The sequence below is a fragment of the Centruroides vittatus genome, unplaced genomic scaffold (genome assembly GCF_030686945.1).
Source record: "Centruroides vittatus isolate TY-2023 unplaced genomic scaffold, ASM3068694v2 contig_549, whole genome shotgun sequence".
NCBI lineage: Eukaryota > Metazoa > Arthropoda > Arachnida > Scorpiones > Buthidae > Centruroides > Centruroides vittatus.
This window is the reverse complement of record NW_027122325.1, coordinates 7366587-7384141: the sequence shown is the minus strand read 5'-3', so window position 1 is coordinate 7384141 and position 17555 is coordinate 7366587. Positions and strand designations below refer to the sequence as shown.

The 17555-nt window shown below is 29.1% G+C and overlaps 1 protein-coding gene across 1 annotated transcript; it reads left to right on the top strand.

Moving 5' to 3' along the window:
• Positions 1 to 5: 5 nt before the first annotated feature.
• Positions 6 to 17235, top strand: LOC136978626 (multiple epidermal growth factor-like domains protein 6; the record flags this gene model as incomplete). The annotated part of the gene is made up of 13 exons (XM_067274365.1): positions 6 to 135; positions 876 to 1001; positions 1087 to 1212; positions 4417 to 4539; positions 5676 to 5801; positions 5891 to 6016; positions 14525 to 14617; positions 14700 to 14795; positions 14882 to 14977; positions 15277 to 15372; positions 15818 to 16025; positions 16183 to 16299; positions 16513 to 17235. Coding segments are annotated over 13 exons (1545 nt in total), but the record flags the coding sequence as incomplete, so codon positions are not given.
• Between the last annotated feature and the right edge of the window lie 320 nt (positions 17236 to 17555).

The following is a 17555-nucleotide window of genomic DNA, read 5'->3' as shown; positions in this document are numbered from 1 at the left end:
TTAAAACAGATATTAATGAATGTCAACATGGTATTCTTAATGATTGTGCTCAAGAATGTCATAATACTCTAGGTTCATATTTCTGTAGTTGCAAACCAGGATATGGACTTGATGAAACTAGAAAACTGTGTATTGGTAAATATTTTCAATAAATACATATATATATATATATATACATTTTTATTAAATTAAATTAGTTTTTTTATGTTTGTTACATTTTAGTTTTATCCAGTATTAGATTAGTTCTATATATACATATTAAATACAGGTAACCCTCGTATAACACGGCACTTCTATAGCACGGATTCACTCTAACATGGTTTGGTAATTAGATAAAACACTCGTACAGTACAACATGAAATGTAATAAAAACTGTTACCAGTTGATGATGCTCATGCTGAGATCATCATATAGGATGAATAATCCTATGGTAAAATATTTATTTAAATAATAAATAAGTATTTTACCCATGAAAAAAATCTACTATATAAAGCTCAAAAATCGGATTCTATCAATGTATGCTAAAAATGGTCACTAGGGGCACCCCTGGCTACTAATTAAATTAATTTAAAATAACAATATAAATTATTTTATATTTTTACAGTATAATATTCAGTATATTATTATTTTTATTTGTAATTTTGTATGCCCCGATGCCTGCCTGCATCCGGCCTTTCGACTTGTGAATAATAAATCCGATTTAAAGAAGGATTTAAACAGCATGTTTTTTAATTTTTGGAACCTACCCCCCCTTTTTGCACTAGTTTTTTGTTTCGCATAACACGGCAATTTTTTGGAACGTAACTCCCATGTTATACGGGGGTTACCTGTATATTTTTTTTATATTTTATAATATTTGATATGTTTATTTCCAGATGAAGATGAATGTAAAAATCCACTTACTAATAAATGTTCTCACATTTGTCATAATACTCCAGGGGCTTATTATTGCAGCTGTAAATTAGGTTTTAGTTTGCAACCAGATGGAATTACTTGCCTAGGTAATAAAAATATTTATATAATGAAAAATTGTAGTTATATTAAATAATGAATTAATATATTTTCTCTTTAATTTTTATATTATAGATGTAAATGAATGTCAAGAGACTTCAAAGAATAATTGTTCTCAGATTTGCATTAATACAGATGGTTCATATCTTTGTAGATGTAAAATTGGCTATTATCTTCATACTGATGGAAAAACATGCTTAGGTATTGTAAAGAAAAGTAATAAATTATTAATTTAGATATATATGAGTGATTAAATATATATATGTAAAGTAGGAAATTTGTTTTCAACAAAAAAATTTTTATTATATTTATTTTTTAGAGTTGAAATAAATAAAGCCTATTTATAAATTAATACTAATATAATGAAATTTAATCAAGAATATGGAAATTTATAACCTAAATCATATCCTAGTTAATTTTCATTAATCATAATAATTAGCGCTAACAAAAACCGGAAATTCTTGAAATCAGTTAACCGGTTTTCAACAAAACTGGTTTATAAATGTAAGATGCCAAACTGATTCAAACTAGTTTTAATTCAATAGAATTAATGTTTTATTATCATATTTTATTAATATTAATAAAGTACTACAGTAAATATTATCCAAGATTCATGAATATTCCTGTATTATATGTATTATTCCTGCCAAAAGAAGTCAGTATTTCTTCAGTGGCATTCTGAATGCAGCATTAAAATTTAAACATGTGTAATGCATGGCATTATTTTTAAAAAGCTTAGGTGGTCCCTAAGATGATAAATTGCTTCCATGTACAAATTCTAATGTTACACAAATTTTCTTGTATTATATTGTAGTGAGTATGGTATCGATAAAAATCGTTCTCACAGTTGGTAAGGAAAACACAATGGTCGTACAAAGAATTATCACTCGGACACAGGTTCCAGGAAGGAAATCTTAAACTTTATATATATATGACAAAAAAATACAACAATCAAAACACTACTACATTAATTGCTAAAATAAAAAACCGCTTAGCCTAATAGTAATATTTACAGTATATAACAATGAAGAGTACATGCTGAGAGAACCAACACATTCATTGAATATTGTTTGATCTGAACAAGAAATTTTTCAACAGGAACAGATGCACTACACACTTGTATGGGTTATTCCCTTTATCCTCTATCTCTCATCAACAGTTATTACACTCTGGGTGGAATATCCGTGTGGATGCAAACGGATTTGTCCAAACCTGAGTCCAGCTACCTTCAACCCTTACTTCGTTTCCTCCTTTGTCGAAGCTTCCTCACCTTAGTATCCTTCCGCTAGAGTACTTTCCCTCTGTCCACGGTGAAGTCCCAAGGAAAAAAGATCCTCGTGCATGTTATACACTCCCTTTTATAACCCCCGCCGCTTTTAGCCAGTTACGTTATGTCGACACAACCAACCCCAGACCAATGAGTGGTTGCCGAAGATGGAGGTACGCGACAAACGGAATGTTTTACAAAAAAAAATATCACGACAATGTAGGGCTCCAATGCAGGGCCGATCCTGATACACACAAAAAAATAAAAGGAAAAAAAAAATATACATGTAACAAATTAGTGACAGAGCACTACAATATCAATTATGTGGAATTATCTTAAATCCAAGCACTTTACTATCAATTAAAAGTGAAAAAATAACAAGTAAACACAATGATACCAATTTTATTGCCTGTTTCAAAACTAGTTTTTAGTTTTTGCTAAAACTGTGATTTACTGAAAATCAGTTAATCATTTTATATGAAAAACTGGTTTTGTTGCCAGCACTAATATACAAAGAAAAATAAAAACACTTCATAATAATTCACAATAATTAAATGATTTGATTTTAAGTGTTTCAAATCTGAAAAATTTAAAATTAGTAATTTTAAATTGAATTTATTTTGATATGTTAAAATATTAAATGAGTCGATTATTTTGAAATGTGGACAAGTCCATTTTGCTTTGTTTTGAGATATTTAAGGGTTTACATTTCAATAGATTTTAAAAAATTAATAAGTGCTAATAGACAACTGTTACATATTTTATGATATCAGACAATATAAATTTATCATCCAGTAGTGTTTATTGATATTGGCTGAAGAAATTTTGTAATACCTAATTGTTCTTATCTCACTTTAAAATTAATGAATTATTGTAAATATTACTTAAACGGCTAGTATTTCAGTTCAATTAGCTCTATATTTTTAATAACAACAACAAAATATCATAATATCTTGTTTAAATATTTATTTATTTGATGAAAAATAAAAGTAAAACATTGAAATTATTTATTTTAATCTATATCATATAATTATATATTAATTACTTTATATTTATATTTTCAGTTTTATTTAGGGTTTAGCATTTTAAAGTATTCATAATAAGCAGGAGATATAGGCCTATATGAAATAAATTCATCAAGTCCTTATATTTTTTGGATGTAATTGGCCTAGTTCTTTATGCAAAGAAGATAATTTTATATTTCTGAAATTACTTGATCTTCCTTGTTGTGGTGATAAATTGAAAATTTTAAATAACTTTTACACTCCTATATGTATGCTATTTGAATTGAGGGGAAAATATCCAAATATTACACAATTTTCAGGTTTTCACAATATTGCCAGTAATGCTAAATTATACCAGAGCTAAATTATACAGTAAAATATTCAGTTATTGTAATAATTTCAATTCAGGATGGACTTGCACCACTTTCAAAATAAATATATTTACAATACCATTAATCATCAGAACATTCATTACTAAAATATTAAGAATTTTGAATTATATTGACTATAGATTGTTTACAGATATAAAGATCATATTAAATTTTTTTTATTGTTATTATGATCTTTATTTTTTTTCAAAATTGGATTTGCCCCACTTTTAAAATAAGTGGTTCAAATAATACTAATTAGAAAAATTTAATAATTATATATTTTTTATATTTTTAGTTTGTCTGTAGATTTGTAATGAAATTAATCTGAAATTTTGAGTACTAAATTGTTTATATATATAATATACTGTAAAACTTCATGAAAAACTATGCTATAAAACAAAATAAATAACGATATAATTTGGTTAAAATGCTTTTCAGAATTATTTAAATTTTTTATATTCTAACATTACTGTTTGCATTATTTTTTCATTTCAAAACTTACTTTAATCATTAATTTCCTTTTAGCTTAGCAAAAAATTGTTATATTACTTAGAAATGTAATTAATATTCTTTTGAATAGGAGACAGTCCTTAACTTTTTAAATGATGTACACTGTATATTGAATATTTCAAGTAAATTTTTGTTTATTTCTTTTTTTTGCATTGCTTTTTCAAAGAGGAAAAATAACTTTTTGATTTAATGAATATACTTATTTGATGGTTATTCTAGTTGATGGCTAATCTAAGAATATTTTCTTATAAAGATATAAATGAATGCACAATAAATAATGGTGGCTGTAAACGACAATGTACAAATTATCCTGGTTCATTTAAATGTTCTTGTATTTCTGGGGAAATATTAAGTTTGGATGGACGATCTTGTGAAAGTAAGAAATTTCGTAATTTTATCCTAGACATAATACAGTCAACTCGCCTTAAAATGAACAAATGACTCAATAAAACAAATTTTGCCCTTGCCCTGGCAAAACACCATTGTCACAATATTAATTTTCACACAATAAAGTGAACAAAAATTTTATCAGAATTCATTAAACCAAACTGTAAATTACCTAAGAAATAACCCTATTTCCAATAATGGTTGCTTTTTACACTTTTCAACATGAACAATAAAAAGTGGTACTGTAATAAATGTTTCATTTTGAGTAGAATAAATTTTCTTCTAGTAAGCAAAGAGAGGTTTGACCTGCAGTTGTAGAGAAAATCAAGTATCTGATTTTAGTGGACATTTCTATTGTACTTAGAAAATAGGGGTTAAAGTTTAGGTATTTTCACCCCTTTTGGATGCAATCCCATGCAAGCACAATGCTCATTTGCATATCAGGGAGTGCCCATAGTAATGCCAAGTTTGGCTACTTTACACCAAATTTGGATCTTTTTTTAATCTTTTGGCAGCAAAAAAATATTTCCTACTTTTTTAAATAATCTTCAGTAGAAAAAACTTACAGATTTCTTTTAACCTTATTTTGTTCAGCCACTCTAATATACTGCTCCATATTTAAACAGCAAATACCAATCATCTCCTCATTTAGTTTGATTTAAAGATCATTTTGAACATTAAGTTGTTTTTGTAAATAAACTTAATTTTATTTAGTAAATTAATTCAAAATATTATAATTTAGAGATTTCAATTGCTTATTAAGCCTTAACTCTCTAAATTATACAACCTTAACCTTGATTCTGAAAATCATTAATACAAATTTTCAATAGAGTAAACTATCTACTATTCCCATAGCAATTCACACTAATGCGAGTTGACTGTAATTGTATTTACTTACTAATATTTCAGTTTTTAATGTATTTAAAATAATTAATTCATAAATAAAGTTTAGTAACTAACAAAGTGTTAATATATTACTAAATTTATAAACTAGTGAAAAGAAAAATATATTTATTGATTATTACTTTTATTATTATTATTATTATTATTATTTAAATTTCAAATAGTATCATTTTAAATTAAAAAGGTGCTATTTGAAATTTATGTTTTTTTATTTTTATTCAGAAATGCGAAAGTGTGAAGTTAACAATGGAGGATGTGAGCAAATATGCACAACGTTAAATAATAATAAGATTTTATGCAGCTGTTATAATGGATATTTATTGTCAGAAAATGAAAAAAGTTGTATTGGTATTAATAATTAATTATTTTACATAAAATTAAATTTATGTTAGAATAAATATCATAAAGTTTAATTTTAAATTATAAATTTTATTTAGATAAAAATGAATGCAATAATCTGAATGGTGGATGTCAACATAATTGTAGTAATTCTCCTGGATCATACTATTGCACTTGTATGGAAGGTTATCAAATATCAGAAGAAAATAAATTTGCTTGTAAACGTAAGACTGTATTTTAATTAAAATGAATTTTCAATTGATTTTATTATGCATATAGCCCTAAAGAAAAGTATATTTCTTTCTCAAAATATGAAAAATATACTAAATTTCATACAACCTTTTTAAGCAGCAAAATACTTTCATAACTAATGTTTTCAAATAAAAAATACAAGTATAACTTGCTCTTCAGACATATATGTAAAAAAATGCAATTAAGAAAGTTTACCATAAATTTTGAGATAATGATAATAATAACAACAACAACAACAAAATAAAACACACAGTTAAAGCAATAAACACATATGTTGTCCCAGTACTCACATATACTTTTGGACTCACACAGATCTTGAACAACTTCAAAGGAAACAAGAACAACACTTACTAAGCATAAACAACATCATCCTAAATCTGCTGTAGAAAGATTAACCCTTCCACGTAAAGATGGCAGATGTGGCCTGATTGACATAGTAAACCTTCATTACAAACAAATACAAACACTGCGAGAGTTTTTCTACAAAAAGCAAGAAACATCACAATTACATAAAGCAATAACTCTAGCAGACTCAAATAAAATCACTATTAAACTTACTCTTGCATCATATGGACATGACACAGCATACTAAAAGCATAGACACCATTAAGTAATCATGGGTTCAAAAGGTGCACTATGGCAGACATCTCTATGACCTAGCCCAGGATTTTGTTGACAAAACTTTGTCAAACAGCTTTGTCAAACAGGAGATGCCTCAGAAGAGTTTATGATTGCCATGCAGGATCAGGTCATAAATACTAAAAACTATAGAAAACACATACTGAAAGATACAACACTCACAAATGACACATGCAGAAAATGTCACATCATACCAGAAACTATGAAAAACATCACTTCTGGTTGCAAGCTCTTGGCACAGACAGATTATTTACATAGACATAATCAGGTAGCAAATATTGCTTGCAGACAAACACAAATTATTAGACATCCATACTACAAATGCATTTCATAGACAGTATTGGAAAACAACACACACAAAATGTACTATGACAGAGCCATAATCACAGATAAAACAATTTTACCACAACAGACCAGACATCACACTTAGGGGCAGATCTACATAGGGACTAATAGGGCTTAAGCCTTGGGCCCTCTAGTGTGAAGGGCCCACAAAAAGTGAATTATTATAAATTTTTAATACTTTTTCATTAACAATGAGCACTTATCGTATAGTAAAAAATAGTTAATATTAATAATATAATAATAATGATAATTTATAGTATTATTTGTTTCATTGTAATCAATGTAACCTAATTGGTCAGTAAGTAATTAACCAATGTAAATATTTCTTTATTTCTTATGTTTTTTATGAGATATAAACTTTGTCATTCAACACCATTTCATAAATAAATACATTTCAACTCTGATTTTGATGTTATTAAAAATGAATTTTAAACCCCAATTTAAAGATTCTTAATCTAACAAAAAATAAGGCCCTGGACTTTTAATTTGGACTTTTAATAAGTCCTAGGCCCTGAAAAACCTAGATCCGCCCCTGATCACACTCATTTACAAACACAATAAAATCACATACATTATAGACATATCCATTCCAAACACTCACAATCTACAAAACACATGCGCTGAAAAAATCAGCAAGTACACAGAACTCGCCCAGGAAATAAGGCATCTGTGGAGGATGGATAGGGTGCTTATTGTACCTGTTGTTCTCTCCTCTACAGGTGTCATACCACACACACTACACAAAAGCCTGGGCACATTACAATTGAATAGAAACACATACATCACACTACAGAAGGCCACTATATTGAATACATGTCATATTGTGAGGAAATTCCTGAATACAGACACAATACTGACACAGTTATTTAATTTTTGTTTTGTTTTGGTTGCTATGCCTTGACTCTGGTTCAGCATAGTACTGTACATACATAGCAACTGATATCAAACAAGTGTAACTCACTAAACTCAACATAATAATAATAATAATAATAATAACTCTCCCATGGTCACCACCTGGTCGTGGTGGGAGAGCCCAGTAATTTTACTGATCCATAGGGCAATGCAGGCTGGAGCACAAGCTCCTGGTAGGGACACCCATGCCAGTAAGGTCTATGGGGAGAAATGAAGCTAAGAGTGACCACGCCCACATTCTGTGGAGATATTCATCATGGTAATAACTAGATCAAAGTGTGATACCGGCTCGGACGTCGCCCGGGTTAACAAGGTCCGCGTTCGTGGGTTAGGCAGAGGCTCACGTTCGAAAAATAGGTCACAGTCTCCCTTGGTTACCGGTGGCGAAAGCAGCACCGGCCCAAGCATGGCTACTGCAATGCCCTCAACAGATGTGAGGAACCAACCCAGCCTTGGTGTTTCTGTGGCAATGCATCCACAGACCACAAAGGCTGGAAAACCACGCCAACGGATGAAATGGACAGTAGAAATGAACGAGTTTATCATCCGTAATTATTACACAATCACAAAACTCGAAACAAACATGACAGCATACAGACAACAACTACACCATAGATTCACACAACAGTATCCTCACCTCACTGTCACCGAACAAAGGGTTGTTGATCAAAAAAGAACAATTATACACAACAACCTTATTCCACAAACAACACTTGAACTTATCAAACAACAGGTTGCTGATCAAATACATCAACAGACAGAAACATCTAACATTAATGAAGATCATGTAACCTGTCAGGATAATCCAGCAACAAGCATTGATAATAACACACATACAACAATTACCACTAATGATACTACAGACACTTCCTCATCCATCACTGATAACATAGACTTGGATTTAGTTAATACGCTCTCACTTATATTTCAGGAAACACTCACTAAATATACAGGTACAGATCCCACACAAAGACCACGAATACCAAAAATCAACACGTCAAAGGAAGTAGGAAAAACACTAAATTATGTAAACACTCACTTACTACCACACTACATTCATTCAATTTCTACACTCGCAGACATTCATACATTAGTTTATGCTGGGGCAGTCACAGTAGTGACACACCATGGACTGAAAGTACAATCACAGACAAATACACAGAAAACACAATTCTATCACAAGCCTGCCTGGCAGAGAAGAATAGAAACACAAATAAATGACATTAGACAGCAATTAGGCAGGCTGACACAATACACTAAAAACAACATAACACCCAAATTAAGGAAACAGCTCAAAAACATTTTCAAGAAAATAAAAACACACACAAAACATGAACATCACAACACACGCATTACAGAATACATTGATACACTAAAACAAAAACTTGCTGCCAAAGCACGTAGACTCAAACGATACAAAACATGTACACTACGAAAACAACAAAATAAATTATTTACAAACAATGAAAAACTCTTTTACAGACAAATTAATAACAAAGCAAACACTGATACACAGCACAGTGGCACACCAACAGAAGAAGAACTTACAACATATTGGTCTTCTCTTTGGTCCAGTGCTGTCACGCACAATGCTGATGCAGGCTGGATCGAGGAGGAGAACAGAAACTTGCACAACATACCAACTATGCCCTGTGTTGAAATAAACATACATGATTTCCAATACACTGTTAACAGAACACACAACTGGAAGACACCTGGTGTAGACAACATTCACAATTTCTGGTACAAAAAGTTTACATCACTGCACCAGGAACTAGCTAAACATCTAACACACATCATCATCAATCCACAAGACATGCCAAATTTTCTTACTCAGGGCATCACCTACATGAAACCTAAAAACAACAATACCACAGACCCCACACAATACAGACCAATTACATGTCTTCCAACACTCTACAAATTATTGACATCCTGTATTGCAAACAAAATATACAAACATGTTGAAGAACACGACATTCTAACAGAACAACAAAAAGGTTGCCGTAGAAATCACAAGGGATGCAAAGAACAGTTACTCATAGATTCAGTCATTCTACGGCAAGCACACAAACAACACAGAAACATACACATGGCATATATAGACTACAGAAAAGCATTCGACAGTGTTCCACACAGTTGGCTGCTACATATTCTACACATGTACAAAATACATCCATCACTCATTGCATTCTTTCAAAACACTATGCAGCACTGGAGAACAACACTACATCTCAGGGTTCATAACACTTCCATACAAACAAACCAAATTTTTATTAGGCGAGGAATTTTTCAAGGAGATTCCTTGAGTCCTCTCTGGTTCTGCTTAGCCCTGAACCCATTATCCAACATGTTAAACAACACGCAATATGGTTACAATATCAGACACGAAAAAACAACACAGTTTACACTGTCACATCTCATGTACATGGATGACATAAAACTTTATGCATCCACACAAAAACAACTTCATCAACTCCTACAAATCACACATTCATACACCAAGGACATACAAATGGAATTTGGCCTAGATAAATGCAAAACAGTTCACATAGAAAAAGGAATCCTGAAGAAAGAAGATTTTGCACTTGGAAATGGAGACATTATTGAATCCATGGAAGAGGGCGAGTTCTACAAGTATTTAGGATTCCAACAGGCCAAACTAACAGAACATACACAAATAAAGCAAAGATTAATTAAAGAATACCAAAGTAGGTTAAATGCTATTCTCAGAACACAGTTAAATGCAAAACACACAGTTAAAGCAATAAACACATATGTCATCCCAGTACTCACATATTCTTTTGGAGTTATACATTGGACTCACACAGATCTTGAGCAACTCCAAAGGAAAACAAGAACAACACTTACTAAGCATAAACAACATCATCCTAAATCTGCCACAGAAAGATTAATCCTTCCACGTAAAGATGGCGGACGTGGCCTGATTGACATAGTTAACCTTCACTACAAACAAATACAGTCACTGCGAGAGTTTTTCTACAGAAAAACAAGAAACATCACAATTACATAAAGCAGTAACTCTAGCAGACTCGAATAACACACCATTAAACTTACACTCACATCATATGGACACAACACAACATATAAAAAGCATAGACACCATTAAGCAATCGTGGGCTCGAAAGGCACTCCATGGCAGGCATCCTTATGATCTGGCCCATGATTTTGTTGACAAAACTGCGTCAAACAGCTGGTTAGCTCAGGGATGCCTCTTTGGGGAGACGGAAGGATTCATGATTGCCATACAGGATCAGGTCTTAAATACTAAAAACTACAGAAAACACATACTCAAAGATGCAACACTCACAAATGACACATGCAGAAAATGTCACATCATGCCAGAAACTATACAACACATCACCTCTGGTTGCAAGCTCTTGGCACAGACAGATTATTTACACAGACATAACCAAGTAGCAAATATAATACACCAAGAGCTTGCAAAGAAACACAAATTAGCAGACATCCACGAACCATACTACAAATACATTCCACAGACAGTATTGGAAAACAACACGCACAAAATGTACTACGACAGAGCCATAATCACAGATAAAACAATTTACCACAACAGACCAGACATCACACTCATTGACAAACACAATAAAATCACATACATTATAGACATATCCATTCCAAACACTCACAATATACAAAACGCATGCACTGAAAAAATTAGCAAGTACACAGAACTCGCCCAGGAAATAAGGCATCTGTGGAGGATGGATAGGGTGCTTATTGTACCTGTTGTTCTCTCCTCTACAGGTGTCATACCACACACACTACACAAAAGCCTGGGCACATTACAATTGAATAGAAACACATACATCACACTACAGAAGGCCACTATATTGAATACATGTCATATTGTGAGAAAATTCTTGAATACAGACACACACACTGATACACTTCTTTAATTTCTGTTTTGGTTACTATGCCTTGACTTTGGTCCGGCATAGTACACAGCCACCGGTGTTAACCGAGTATATTTCACTTAACCTAACATAATAATAATAAATTTTAACTTGAATAATGACTACTGGTTGTGTAGAATTCAATGCTGTGGAGTTGGAGTTGGAGTCATGGAATTTTGGTATTTTAGTCGGAGTCATCAAAAATTGACAGAGTCTGACTGATTTTTACTTTTCAAACTTGTTATGTATATAACATGGAAAAGTATTGGAATCCTGTCAAATTTGATACTTTGAGTTTTTTGAAAATCTACATTTAGAGAACTCCTGAACCCAAAAAATGTGAAGTAAAGGGGGAGAAATAAATCAATGCTTGTTGGCATCTAATTTGTTTAATTAATTTATTCTTTGTTCCATTTTGAGATATTGTTTAATATTTCAGAATGGGCAAAGTTTAAGAAATAAAATTTGGCATTAATGCTATTAAATTTTGGTTTTTAATTAAAAACCAAAATTTAATAGCAGGTGACAGGGTGGAGACATAGAAGGGATCATGTGTCATATCTCCAGTGTGGTCAGACTTAATGAATATTTCACTTGTTATTAGCATTCAGAATTTTCCATAAAACTCATCTCTACCCTCAAAATTAAGCTTTTTGTCATTTTATAATAGTACAGTAAAACTTGGTTAAGGTGTTTTTACTCCTAAGTCATTTAAATTCTGCAGTATCGACATTTGCTCATAAGCAGTGTCATCGAAAGATGTTGCCAGCCCAGGGGAGAAATTTACATGGGCCTTGGGAATGATGGAAAAAAGTTGTAGAATGAAGTCCAAGTTCTTGTGAATCCTGAGCCTGGGAAATTTTACCCCATCATCCCCACTCTCGTCAGTCTTGCCCATAAGACACTTGTTAAAATTTCCTGCATGAGCTGTTATAAAGTATCGATTCCATGAAGTAATTTTCACCCGTTAAAATGATTACATCAGCAACCAATAGTGTTTCCCTCAGAAAATGCATGCACAGAAATACTTGATAGAAGGGCAACCTGCCTTTCTATCGAGATGCCCTCGATGCCCTTCTACCGAGACTACAGGATTTCAAACAGGGTGAACAAAATCATGCCACACACATACACACATATTCTAACATCTGTACATACAGAAAAAAAATCCCAAATCTTTTGCATATCTTGACATTTCAAGGTTCTTGAGTTCTTAAATGTAAAAACTTTGAGGGGTTATTTTTTTGACTGATTGCTACATTTTCCTCTGTGATATATAACAGCTGGAAAAGTAAAAATTATCGAATACATATTTATATATTGACTGTCATTACTCAGAGGAATCTTTTAGCTTTGGAATAAAAAGTTTCTATGTTCTATCTTTATTAGAACTCTATTTATTGAAGCTTTTATTGACATCAGAGTGATGACATCAGAATTTCCGGGACTGTTTTGGTAACAAGTTTGTCCTTGGTTGGAGTCGGAATTGGATGGTAATGCAGAGTTGAGTCGGTAGATTTTCAAACAACTCCACAGCTCTGGTAGAATTACTCAATAAAAAAATTATCTAGTAATTATTTGAAGATATCATAGTACCATATGTTTTTGGAGTACTAATAATTATTTGATATTGAGGAATTTTATTATCAGCTCTACGATATAATTTGTATAAATTCTTAATTTCATTTAGTAATCAAATTATGTTGTTATTCAATAGTGGATCCAGAAATCTTTACACAGGGATACAGAAAGGAAACAATATACTTTACAAAATTTTTTACGGGAATATTTTTCTGGGAATATTCATATATCAGTAAATTTAAATAATAATGTAAATTTTTTTTATTTCAAGTTTTCTATGTAAAATACTAATGTCATAAAATAAGAAATATTAGTTTAAATAATATTTTATTTAGTTATGAAACATAGATAGATAAACTAATATTTTAGTTTTTAATAAATGCACATAAGAAAGTAACTATTTATAAATAATAATTTTAAAAAAATAACTTTGGAATAAGCAATAAAATAACAAAACATAAATGTGTGGACAATAATAGTCAATTAGTGAAAACATCATTCATATTTAGTGTTATATTAATTATAATGCTTTGCAAATTTGTGAATATTATTAATAATTACAATTAGTTAGTTACTAATAAATTAATGTTTCATACTAATGTAATAATAATTAAATTAATTTTTTAAATAATCTTAAAATAAATTTAAATTAAAAAACAATTTGATAATGAATTTTAGAAGGAATTTTAGCTACATATATTACACAGGAGTGATTTTATCTACTTATGTTAGTAATAATAATATGAAATTAAACATATATAAGATATTGCATTACATTTTTTAATTTTTATTTTAATGCATTTATTTCTCTCATTTTCATCCTAATCAAATATTTGTATTTGTTATTACATGCAATCATATAACAATTATATAAATGATCAAATTTTATAAGTATAAATCTAAATTAGCAAAAATTAAAGTCAGAATTTGTGCTTACCATACATGGAAAATTGTAACCCCTAACAGGAATATGCTTACTGTTGAATATATTATTATATGCTATGACTGAGTAGGCTTTTTAAAAATGATTTTATTCATTTGTATTTTATTATATTTACATTCTAGCAATTTGCAATCCACCTTGTATGAATCATGGTATGTGCATTGCTCCTAATAAGTGCAGTTGTCCACCTGGTTATCCTGGTCCAAGTTGTTCTGGTGAGCATTATTATTAAAGAATTAAAATTTTTTTACATTAATTTACGTAGTAAAGAAATTGAAAGAATTGATTTTTGTTTAGCTTTTTGTAATCCTCCATGTTTAAATGGAGGAACCTGTGGAAGATGGGGTCGTTGCTTGTGTCCTGCAAATTTCTTTGGAACAAGTTGTGCAAGTGGTATGATGTATTTAAGGTATTTTAAATTATCTATAAATGCATAGGTTTTATGTTAGGTAAAATATCTGGTAAAATTTTTTTGTAAGCTGTATGTGTACCATCTTGTCAAAATGGAGGTAAATGTGTGCCACCAGGTGTTTGTAAATGTCCTCCTCAATATATTGGTAAACAGTGCCAAAACTGTAAGTAATATATATTTCAATACCATTAATTTTATTATCAATCTGTAATTATAATTAAAATGTACTTTTTAAAATTTTAAAATATTGTATTATCTGGAAAAGTAATATTAGTTTAAGAATTTATTAAGACAGTTATTATTTAGAAACTGGCAGTGTTTTGAATTTTAAAACTTTAAATTATGGTAATTAAAAAGTATATTTATAAAATTATAGAAAAACATATTTAAATATTAATAATTTCTTCCTGTTTTAAAGCATTTATCATTATTTTATTGAAAAATTTTTGTTTACTGTATTAGTTCGATGTACACCTCCATGTGAAAATGGTGGTACATGCAGAGGTATCAATACTTGTTTATGTCCTAAAGGTTATGGAGGAGGAAGATGTCAAAAAGGTATATGGAAATTTAATTTTGAATTTTATAAATAAGAATTTAAAATATATTTAATAATTAATTTATTTAATTATTATATTAATTATTTTAATATGGTAATACATAAACTTAACTGTTTTGAAATAATTTGAAATAAATGCAATCTATATGTCTGTACTTAAAATATATATTTTCTATAATGTACGTAATAATAATATGATTAACATTTTATTTACTTCATTTAGATAATTTCTAATAGTACAAATCAATTTAATGAAATTTTAACAATCTATTTTACAACATAACAGAATTAATATTTTTTTAACTTGTGAAATGTTATTAAAATAATTGCATTTATATTCTATCAAAATCTTATCATTTCATGAGTCAACTCAAGTAAAAATAAAGTTTTTTTAAATTAAATCTTGCTTTGTTATTAATTTTAAAAATGATATTTGGCTTTCAGTTTTTTATCAATGTATTCCTGCATGTCAAAATGGCGGAACTTGTGTAGGAAGAAATAAATGTCAATGTATGCCTGGATATACAGGAAGCTTTTGCGAAAAAATGGAACAGATTGAATGTCGGCCACCATGCCAAAATGGGGGAATGTGTGTGCCTAATAATGTATGTAAATGTCAAAATGGAACATCTGGATATAGATGTCAACAAAGGTAAATAATTTTTTAAAGTAAGAATTAAGAAAAGAAAATTTTTTGGAAATTATTATTGTTACTGAATAGAAATATTGAATTATTTAAGAAAGAAATAATTTCACATATTAAGATTTGATATTTAATTTTAAAAATAATGATGGTAATCTTTTTAAAGGAATTGTCCAATAGTAACTTTTACCGAAAAAGTGATGAAAGGAATGAGAGTGCCAAAAACTGTATCGTATAAAACACCCTGTGGAAGATTTGGATGGCAAACTTGTGTATCATACAGGTAAGCGATATATTTTGTAAAATTAAATATATAATAAAGATAAATAGTTCATTATGTTATAACAATAACTAAAACTTTATGGATAAAACTTAAATTTATACATGAAATTCATATTTTAATTAAAAATAATAATATTACAAATTAAATTCAATTTAAATAATTGTTATAAAAATTATTACATAATTGATTTTTATATAAATATATTTTTTACAGGACAGTACAAAAATATGTGTATAGAACAACATATAAAGTGGGCTACAAAATTCAATGTAATAGTGTTTCAACTGTTAATTAGTATATAATCTGAATTAATCTTTGTTTATAACAATTTATTATTGAATGCTTCCAAGAAATTATATGCATAATAATACATTATAAATGTTCCTATTTTATTCCAGTTATAAATAGAATAGTATAAAATGTAAAACTATAAATATACGAAATCAAAATTTTTTACATTTCATTAATTATACAAGCTTATAATCAAATAAAATTTAATTAATGCCATTAAAATTTATAATTATAATTGAGTTTGATGCATTTTTTGTAGAAAGTAATTTATTTATTTTTTTTATTTTATAATACATTTAAAATTGATAATGATTATTACCTTTTTTTTAATTTCACAGAATATTTTTATCATTTTGCATAATCAATTGAAAATGTCAAAAAGAGATCATTAATGTTAGTAATTATTTGTTGGGAATGATCATAAAAAATGCATGAAACTGTTTTAATAATGAATTATCATTAATAATGAAACAGTTTGCCTCTTGACAGAAAAAAAAATTATAGAAAGAAGGTACTTAATGATTAATTAATTAAATAGATTTGTTTTACAAAAATGCATTTAGTTAAGTAGATGATATTGTAAATATATTATAATTGCTTATAAATTCTGTTAAACTGTTAATTTTAGATCATTTTAGATGAAAATTTAATAAATTATTGCTATTTAAAATAATAATGTTTTCAATTAAAAATCTTATTATTAAATTACTCGATAATCTTTTTAATACGTGTTAAAATTTATATTTGTTATTTATTCTTCTGTTTTCTTAAAATACATCACTAATCATTTATATGCAATGGAGTTTTATAGATGCAATTGTAAGATTTAAATATATTCAAAAAAATTTTAATTTAATTGAGGATTATTTATCATCCTTCACTTAAGATTTAGATTGAAAAATGTTTCAGCTAATACTAGATAAATAAAGCGATATTATTCATCTATTTTACAGTTTAGCGTAATC